We start from the raw sequence: 11,002 nt of genomic DNA on the forward strand, positions 1-11,002 counted from the left end.
CTGCAATAAACTGTTTGCTTAAAAATATTTTATTTCTTTCACTAGGACTTCTAGTGCTGTGTTGAATAAAGTATGAGAGTGAATCTCCTGTCTTGTTCCTGATCTTAGGGGAAAAGCTCTCAGTTTTTCACCACTTTTAATATTTGCAGATGACATGATGCTATATATAGAAACACAAAAAACTATTAGAACTGATAAATAGATTTAGTAAAATTGCAGGATACAAAATTAATATACAGGAATTTGTTAAATTTCCATATACCAATAATGAATAGAAAGAGAAATTAAGAAAACAATCCCATTTAGAGTGGCAGTAAAAAGAATAAAATACCTAGGAATAAACGTAATCAAGGAGGTGAAAGACCTGTACTCTGACAACTATAAAACACTGATGAAAGAAATTAGAGATGACATAAACAAATGGAAAGCTATACCGTGCTTATGGATTGGGAGAAACAATATTGCTAAGGTGCCCATACTATCCAAAGCAATCTACAAATTCAATGAAATTCCTATCAAAATATCAATAGCATTTTTCATAGAACTAGAACAAATAAAACCTAAAATTTATATAAAACCACAAATTACCCCAAATAGCCAAAGCAATCTTGAAAAAGGAAAACAAAACTGGAGCTATCACAATCTCCCATTTCAAGGTATACCACAAAGCTGTAGTAATCAAAACATAGCAGTGCTGGCACCAAAATGAACACAGAGATCAATGGAACAAAATAGAGAGTCCAGAAATAAACCCAGACTTTTATGGTCAATTAGTCTATGACAAAGAAGGCAAGGATATTCAGTGGGAAAAAGACAGTGTGTTCAATAAATAGTGCTGGGAAAACTCAACGGCTACATGCAAAAAAAAAAAATGAAAATGGACTCCTTTCTTAGATCATATGCAAATATAATCTCAAGATAGATTGAAGACCAAAATGTGAGATCTGAAACCATAAAATTCCTAGAAGGAAACATAGGCAGTAATCTCTTTGACATTAGACATAGAAACATTTTTCTAGATAGGTCTTCTTCGTCAAGGAAACAAAAGCAAAATTATACTACTGGGACTACAACAAAATAAAAGGCTTTTCACGGTGAAGGAAACCATTAACAAAACAAAAAGACAACCTACTGGATGGAAGAAGATATTCGCAAATGATGTGTCTGGTAAAGAGTGAAATATCCCAAAAATATAAAAAAAACTTATACAACTGAACCTCAAAAAAACAAATAATCCTATTTAAAAATAGGCAGAGGACATGAATAAACATTATTTCAAAGAAGACATACAGATGGCCAACAGACACATGACAAGATGTTCAACATCACTAATCATCAAGAAAATGTTAATCAAAATCACAATGAGATATCACCTCATACCTGTCAGAATGGCTAAATAAAAAACGCAAGAAATAACAAGTATTAGCGAGAATGTGGAGAAAAAGGAACCCTCGTACACTGTTGTTGGGAATGTAAACTGTTGCAGCCACTGTGGAAAACAGTATGGAGGATTCCACATTGCCCCCCACCCCCCAAATTAAAAACAGAACTACCATATGATCCAGTAATTCCACTACTGGGTATTTACTCAAACAATACAAAAACACTAATTAAGAAGATATACGCACCCCAATGTTTATTGCAGCATCATTTACAATAGCCACGATATAAAACAACCCAAGTGTCTACCCAGAGAAGAATGGATAAATAAGTTGTGAATATATATACATATATACATACAAACAATGGAATATTACCCAGCCATAAAAGAGAATGAAATCTTGCCATGTGCAACAATATGGATGGGCCTAAAGGGTATAATGCTATGTGAAATAATTCAGTAAGAGAAAGACAAATATCATATGATTTCATTCCTATGTGGAAGTTAAGAAACAAATCAAATGAACAAAGAAAAAAGAGATAAACCAAAAACCAGACTCTTAAATACACAGAATAAACTGATGTTGTATGTGTGGGAACGGGTGAATTATGAATAATGTACAGAATTGTTGAATCATTATTTTGTATACCTGAAACTAATCTAACACTGTATGTTAATTACATATGAATAGAAAAAAAATAAATGAATGAAACATATTTAAAAGAAAGCTACATAGTAAGGATAGCATATTAAGTAGATATATTTCACAGAAAGTATTATCTTTTATTTACTTATAAAATGTATTCATTTCTGACCTCTTGCCAAAAAGGGATCAGAAGTCTCTAGAGAAAAGACATACACATTGGAACGAATAAAAATCAAGCTAACACTAATGGTCATTGGAAGCTCTGAAACTGAACCCCAAAGCTGGTTTTAATCTACCAGTAAAAAAACAAAAATCATTATTTGCATCTGTAATATATCAGTTTACCTACCCATTCCATGGTGATGATAGAGCATGGATGTAACGCCATCAAAACGAAATCCATCAAAGCCATATTCTTCTAACCACCATCTTATGTTTGACAGAAGGAATCTTAAAACTTCCCAGCTATAGTATTAGAAAAAAGTATATTTAAACACATTGTTTATTGTGGTTTCTTTAATTGTTATACAGTTTGCTAAGAGTATTAATTATAAATTTCTATCTTAGGAATCATGATGTTCAAAGAAATATATCACTTAAAAAACAGAAAACCACTAATATTTATCACATTTGTTTGATGAAATTCATTCTAAGGATTATTAAATTTCGATAGTTGCAAAATCACTTAATACCTATGAAAAATTGAGAAAAAAATGTCTAAGTTGGGTCCAAAGTGCAGGGGCTCTCTTGTTCATACCTATGTCCTCAGTAACCCTATAGTGATTACTCCATAGTAATGCTTACAACAACAACAATGAAAAAAATCTATTACTCATCTCTAAATTTTCAAGATTTTTCATGTAATACATCCAGTACATAGTTCTTCCTTTCAGAAAATATAATGTCATTATCATTAGAAAAACTGCCTTCAATAAGAGACTGTTAAAAACTGAGAACAGGGGTGCCTGGGTGGCTCAGTCGGTTGAGCGTCCGACTTTAGCTCAGGTCATGATCTCACGGTCTGTGGGTTCAAGCCCCGCGTCAGGCTCTGTGCTAACAGCTCAGAGCCTGGAGCCTGTTTCCAATCCTGTGTCTCCCTCTCTCTCTGCCCCTCCCCCAGTCTCACTTTGTCTCACTCTGTCTCTCGAAAATAAATACTAAAAAAAAAAAAAAAAAAAAAAAAAAAAAATAAAAAAAAAAACTGAGAACAAACTGAGGGTTGATGGCGGGTGGGTGATGGGTATCGAGGAGGGCACCTTTTGGGACGAGCACTGGGTGTTGTATGGAAACCAATTTGACAATAAACTTCATATATTGAAAAAAAATAAAAAAAAATAAATAAATTTGAAAAAAAAAGAAAAACTGCCTTCAATGGTTGTCTGCTTAAAATATTTCCTCCGTCTACAATTTGAAACAGATACATTAAGAAAAAAAAAAAAGACTTAAAGTCAACTACATGATAACCAATATCACATTTACTAGAATATTGTTTTGTGAGAGTAAAGAAAAAGAAATCTAATTACTAACACACACATATATAATAAAGTAAAAAGTTTTACTAGTTACAATCCTACAACCATAAAAACAGAAGGAAAACAAAGAACTGTTATAACTCAATTAAAAACACCACACGAAACAAGCCTATTTCGGACAACTGAAAAGAAGGCATCATCCATTAGTACTTTCTTTAGTCATACAGTTATGGTTGAGTTCTTTATCTTATTATAACTCTGGTTTTAAGACTTTAATACCTCATTTAGCTTAATGACAAAGCAGTTACAGTGAACACAAATCTTTAACCCAGTTAAAATTTATGTATTTTTTTTAAACTGTCCATATATTAAAGAGCAATCTGACATAAGTGGAGATTAAGTCATCACAATCAACTTCGGAACAGTAAATCCAAACTTTGGGGAAAGATGAGTGTTGGTAGTAATTAAGTGCTTTAAATAAGCTACTTTGAGTTTTGAGAACTTACTGAAAGTTAAAAAAAATGAAAAAAAAAACAGAAATACATGTAATCTGGTAGATATGAAAGATAGCCCAGGAGGTTTTAGATTGCTAGGTCCAAGCCATGATGAAGGTAGAATTTGCTAATGTTTCTACAAATGCATATTCATTTCAGAGTTAAGTAAAAAACAAAAACAAAAACAAAAACAAAATGTTCAACAAAAAGAAATTAATAAAAACAAAGAGGTATTCTACACCTGAATGAGATCAAAATTACTCTATTTTGCATAGGACTAATTTCTATACACTTTTTGAAGTTTTATTTAAATTAACAAACTTGATTTTTAGAGCCATTTTGGTTCACATTAAAATGGAAAGGAAGCATGTCTATACTTTTCAACCAAGTTGCTATAGGAATACCTCAGAAAGAGGATGTGAAGCAATTGGCAATCATTAACACTTTGTAAACAATATTTTGAAAAGGATATACTTTTCTAATTTGGCTATTCAACTTGTAATGTATATTTTAGTCATAAAGGTAAACTGAAAGATATTTTTAGTCAAAAATACCCCAGAGTAGAAACAAAAATCTGTTTAAATGCTATATACCTTGGGTAGATGTATGAAGATACGAATATGCAACCCAAAGATCGCAAGCTGTCCCTGGGCCTTGTCTGTCATGCACTACTATTCTGTTGCCTTGCAGAGTACTTCAAGTTCTTGCTTTGAATGCCTGGAGATGGAACATGTTACTCCCAGCTCTTTCCAGTCTTTACTACTCTGCATTTTCTAGTACCAGCCCTATTTACTGATTTATATCACTGGCTTGGGTTTGTAGACCATTGCTGTCAATTTCTAATACAAATAATACCGACTGAGTGTTTTCTAGGTAGACACAGGTTCAAATGTAAAATCTGTGTCCTAGTGTCTACAAAGATAAAACAAAAAAGACAATAATAGTGCAATCCAATAAAAATGAAAAAGGGAGGTGATGTGAATTTCATAACTGAAAAGAAAGCATTGCCCAATATCACAAAGTTGATTAAGGGCAGCATTATTAAATGGCCTATTGGTTCCTGTTACTATACTATTTATTCTCTTCTTGACCAAAAACAGTAATAAAACTCCACATAACATATTAAAAGAAAAAGACAAACTTAGTTGTTACTACATGATTAGACAGATTCTTGGCATGGATGAACAGGAAAAGAATTCCCTGTGATAATCTGGAAAGAAATGACAATGGAGCATCTAAATTAACAAAATCTAATGGGTTAAAAAAAGAACTAAATTCTATATTTTATTTTATTTTTTAATTTTTTCTTTAACATTTATTCATTTTTTGAGAGATAGAGAGAGACAGAGTGTGAGTAGAAGAGGGGCAGAGAGAGAAGGAGATACAGAGTCCGAAGCAGGCTCCAGGCTCTGTACTGATAGCCCAGAGCCCCACACGGGGCTCAAACTCATGGACCGTGAGATTATGACCTGAGCTGAAGTCCAATGCTTAACTGACTGAGTCACCCAGGTGCCCTAAATTCTATACTTTAGAGTTTAAAATGCTCTTAACCTGGGGCACCTGGGTGGCTTAGTCGGTTAAACGTCTGACTCTTGGTTTGCTGTTCAGGTCACGATCTCACAGTTCATGAGTTCGAGCCCCACATCTGGTTTCATGCTTACAGTATGGCGCCTGCTTGGGATTTTCTCTCTCTTCCTTTCTCTCTGCCTCTCCTCTGCACATGTGCAAACTCTTCTCTCAATCTCCTGAGACAATGTCTAAACAACATCAACAATCCTAGGGGGAAAAAAAAATCACTGCAAAGTTAAACTGACAGGAATAAATCACATTTGTAGTGCTTTAAAAATAATTTATTTTGTTATGTTTTATAAATCATGGATGAAGCATAAAATAGATGTGTTATCTGTAGAGACAGAAAAGAGATATACAAAATTTTATAGGAAACCAAACTAGAACAAAAACAGTAAAGAAATAAAATCTAGAGAGTTTTATTTTGTATTAACACAATCTCAGGAAATACATTCAGAAAAATAAAGTTGGTGGCAGCAAATGGAAAGCAAGTTTATATACATTTTCTAAAACTAGGATATTAAGAACAGTAAAAACAACAACTAGTTGTGTAAATCTTATAATTATTTTATAAATAATGAAATTTTGTTGATTAAGAAAAAAATGAACTATTAGTTCAGGAAATAGCGGGGGAAGGATGGACTCACATATATTCCTAATAGTTCTGTGGTCCCAATTTGGTGTGTCTTATCATCTTACATGATAAATCTAGACAGACTAATTCACTCTTTGTAAACTCAGTATCCTGATGCAACTAACTTTAAAACACAGACTGCTTGTACAGAATCAGAACTTTAGAGATCAGCAAGACAGAGAACCAGGAAGACTGAGATGTGAGTCTATAAAATAACCAGACCATACACATGAGTACTTTCACAGACACAAATCTGAATTCAAAGTGGAGAAATAGTAGGTGATAGAGTGTTTATATTGTAATTGGAATGAAGATATAGCTTCCCCCTCTTTTTCTTCCACTATGGAAACATCCAACTTGATATAGACACTGTATTTAGCTATTACATAAATATATTTATCCCAGATCACTGAACTTAAATTATAAGAGGAAAGCTATGCAAGGAATTCTCCAGAACCTCCAGGTTCAGTGATTCACTAAGAGGACACACAGGACTCAGCATATAATTGTGCTCACAGCTCTGATTCATTATAGCAAAAGGATAAAAAGTAAAATAAGCAAAGGAAAAGGTGCATGGGCAAACTTCAGAGGAGTCTAGACACAAGCTTCCAAGAGTCCTCTCCTGAACGGGTCACACGTAATTCTTCCAACAACAGTCACAACACTTGTGAAATATCTACTGGGGAGACTCATTAGAAACTCAGTTCCCAGTGATTTTTTTGGAGGTTGGTGACCTGGTATATCATATCAAAATCTAGATTTTCAGAAGGCAATAGTGTTTAATATAACACATATTGTTTATATGAAGAGTATAGGTGCAGTCGCGGCCAATATCATAGGCAGGTGTTTCTAAATTAGCAGTCTTCTCCTCCTCCTCCACTCCGCCTCCTCCTCCTCCTTCATTTTTTTTTTTTTTTACATTTATTTATTCTGGTGGGGGAGGGGCAGAGCAAGAGGGAGACACAAGATGCAAAGCAGGCTCCAGGCTGAGAGCCATCAGCACAGAGCCCGACGTGGGGCTCAAACTCATGAACTGTGAAATCATGACCTGAGCTGAAGCTGGACACTTAACCAACTGAGCCACCCAGGTGCTCCTAAAAATAGCAGTCTTAATTGTGCTATAGTAACTCTTTTCTTCACAAAGCAGAGCCTAACATTTATTACATAATTATAAAATACTTACCATAGGTTTTTGGAGATAAACTTCTTCTAAAGTCATTTTATCTCAGAAGTACTCAGATTTCAAAACCCAGTGGAACAATCTAAATACACTTTAAGAATCTAAATATGTGGGTCGCCTGGATGGCTCAGTCAGTTAAGCGTTGGACTTTGGCTCAGGTCATGATCTCACCGTTTGTGGGTTTGAGCCCCGGATTGGACCCTGTGCTGGCAGGTCAGAGACTGGGGCCTGCTTCTGATTATGTTTCCCTCTTTTTCTGCCCCTCCCCCATTTGCTCTGTGTCTCTCTTTCTCAAAAATAAACATTAAAAAAATGTAAATAGGTAAGGAGCCCAGGTTGAGGTGCTCTCCCTGCAAGCTTACCTTCCAGTAGTCCCATGGACAATGAACTCATTCAGCATGTACATGAGTGCATTAGTTCACTGAATCTACGATGCCTTTTAACTAGAACACCAGAACAAGCTTAAAAAATAGGTACCAGTGAAAACACAGATTTTTGAAAGATGTCTATTTCTATTTCTACTGTCATATTTTCAAATTCTGCACCCATAAATTCCATTTTTCCTTCTTTTGAGGCAAGGGGACTGAGAAGAGGGGTTATGATGTATTCTAAATTATGACTGAATTAGAAATATTACTCAACATGCCCTGCAGTAATAAATGAACTGAATCATCTCAACTGTATGGTTTGATCAAAGTATGAAAATGTCTGGCAAAGGGTACAATAAAAAATGCAATTCATATTTTCTACCTCAAAATGTCATCAGACAGCCCATAACACAGTTGATATATCCAGTTGATTAGAGTCCCATAAAATATAAAGCAAAATTTAGGAGCACAGTTTTATTCTGGTGTGTTCCAGCAGACTAGGTAGGACTTTGATTTTTAAGATTTCTGCACTGACACAAGGCTTTCAAACTTATTCTTAGAAACCAAAGCCTAGTTTCCAAATAATTAGAAGAGTTAGATGCTAAATTTAAGAAGGTGATACCACCATAATATATACTTTGGGGACCAGGAAGAATGTGTATGAGAAGTAACCTATGTTAGTTATTAGCTTTATATCTTAAACTAATTAACAGGTAAGTTAGAAACCAATACTATGTCATCTACACTGCCAAATTAATTGATTAGTTTACTCATATTTTTTTATTAAGCAAAAACAAAATCTCTATAATCCAGAAAAAGCTAATAAACTTCAGCTTTCTTGTGAATCATAAACCACTAAAAATGTTTAAATCGCAGGTGTCTGATGTAAAAAATGAATATTGGCTGTATAATATATACATTTAAGAATTTCTGGCAATCAAAATAATCATGATTCTAATTGATTTAGATGTCTGAAATATTCAACCTGTAATCAAGTAATGAAAATTTATTAAGGAAATTTTGTTCCACAGATAATTCCAATATTAAGGTTTTTAGAAAATATCCCTAAAATCAAAAACTGTTGATTGTCTCACATTCTGCCAATGAACTTTACGATGAAATAAAACATAGTCCAATTTTCTTGGTGAGCAAGTATAATCAGATATAACAACATTTATTAGCTGAAGTTACACTTTGTAATTTAAACCAATTTGCATACATGTTTTTATTTTTGGTCCTGAGTAACTTTTGAGATTTTCAAAGTAAGCAACTTTGTCCACTGGATGTTATTAAAACTACTGGTATTGTATAATTAGTAGGAGATATTATTGAAGAGTAGTTAAATATAAAAATATAAATAAAATAATTTTTTCTTAGTTATTCTAGAAGCTTTGAAGCTGAATAGCTATCGAACAGTACATCGTAACACCATGAGACAAAAACAACATTTTTATTTTAATGTGCGTGTGTGTGGTTTTTTGTTTGTTTGTTTTTGTTTTTTGAGAGAGAGCACAAGCAGGGGAGGGGTAGAGAGAAGGGGACAGAGGATCCCAAGTGCTCTCTGAGCTGACACTGTGACAGCAGTAAGCCCAATGTGAGGCTCAAACTCAGGGACCATGAGCTCATGACCTGAGCCAAAGTCCAGATGCTCAACCGAATGAGACACCCAGGTGCCCCTAAACCACATGCTTTGATCGGGGTATTTCAACTCTGGCAGTAAATCTAACTTGAGCAGAGAAGGAACTTTAAGACTTTCTTTTATGAAGAAGATATGGTATGTCAAATAAAAGGACAGAGTCTGAAGTAGAATAAAAATAACATTTTCAAAAGGAAGATACTCTATTGAGGCTTGCCACTGAAAAGCAGGTAATATCTACCTATTCTATTTTTTAAAATTAAAAAAAAAAACACCTCACATGTGAATTTAAATTTAATTAATCACTAAAGAAAAAAATGTATTTTTTTGCTTATACTTTGTCAAATAAATTATACTTTGTCAGTCAATAGAAAATGATTAAGTGAGAAGCTGGAAATGATCAATATAATCTAATGATCCTATCCAATACTAGACAGTAGTGTCACCAATGATAAAATGTATCTAGATTTTCAGACACTGAGAATTATATTGAGGCTATTGTATACATTAATTTCAAATAGAATTAGGTAGCAAGTAGCACAAAATGTTAGTGAGACAGATTGTTAATTCAACTACTAAAAATCTGTAATAATATAAATTTCAGAACACAGGTGGTTATTATAAAATATGATTTTGAAGTTTTCAATATCACATTATTTTCTGTATTTCAACCCACACAACTTTATTTTATTTGAATTAATATGTTGTTTAATCATATTATATCCACTGAGCCCTGGTTATCTACATTCAATATCACAACACGTTTTCTTTCCCTGAAGGCCTAAATTGTACTTAGCTTATTAAATATTTTATAAAAATTACCTCTATTTCTATTACCTATAAGTCTAATCAGTTATTTTCTAGGAAATAAGTAGGAAAAGATAGCATATCGTACCTTTATATGCTAAATATCCAATTATACTTTTGCTTAAAAAAATACTTGAAAAATTTCAAGTCTCTTTTTTCTCTCATTTTATCTATATTCTTAACAAGGATGGTTACCTCCTCAAGTAAGATTAGGAAAGGCAAACTTGAAGGGGCTTGTGTTTTTACCTGTGTATGTATGTGCATGTGTGTGTGCACATGCAGGTGTGTGTGTGTGTGTGTGTGTGTGTGTGTGTGTGTGTGTGTGTGTTTGGGGAGGAGTACGGGACCAGAGGGATTAGCAGTGAGAGCAAAAGTGAAAGTTTTCAGTCCAATATAAAAGAAAGAGACAAATATAAATCAAATAATAACCCACTCTGATAATAATTACCCTTTGTGATTAAGAAATTAATATTCATATGTTTGTAAATTGCTCTATATTTTTCTGCTTCCTCACAAAGATTGTTACCAAAAGTGATTTTTTCAAAGCATTAATGCCTATAAAATATCCTACTAAAGTTTGGAGAGAACTTAGGACTTTTTCAAAGTAGAGGCTCCAAAAAGTTGAGCAGGTCAAGAAACCAGAAAGCCAAACTAAGTCACTCTCTCTGGTGAAACATAGGTAAGGTATTATGTGAAATTATTACACATCTCATCTGAACAAAACATTGCTCTTCTCCAGAAGAAATCACTATAAATTAGCTAATTATATTTAAATACATATAGACAAAAGTACCTAGATACACACATATCCATGT

At 33.5% G+C, this 11,002-nt stretch overlaps 1 protein-coding gene across 3 annotated transcripts in view; it reads right to left on the reverse strand.

Annotated features, from left to right (window-relative positions):
* GBE1 (1,4-alpha-glucan branching enzyme 1) overlaps positions 1–11,002 on the reverse strand; it is a 289,276-nt gene that overhangs the window by 104,020 nt on the left and 174,254 nt on the right. For all 3 annotated transcript variants that reach the window (XR_005793231.1, XM_040484218.1, XM_040484217.1), the window contains exon 8: positions 2,377–2,492. Coding sequence is in view for 2 of the 3 variants with exons in the window: in XM_040484218.1 (XP_040340152.1) it covers positions 2,377–2,492 (116 nt within the window). In the remaining variant the exon portion in view is untranslated. The remainder of the gene's footprint in view (positions 1–2,376; positions 2,493–11,002) is intronic.

This window comes from Herpailurus yagouaroundi, unplaced genomic scaffold (genome assembly GCF_014898765.1).
Source record: "Herpailurus yagouaroundi ecotype Mexico unplaced genomic scaffold, PumYag 162, whole genome shotgun sequence".
Taxonomy (NCBI): Eukaryota; Metazoa; Chordata; class Mammalia; order Carnivora; family Felidae; genus Herpailurus; species Herpailurus yagouaroundi.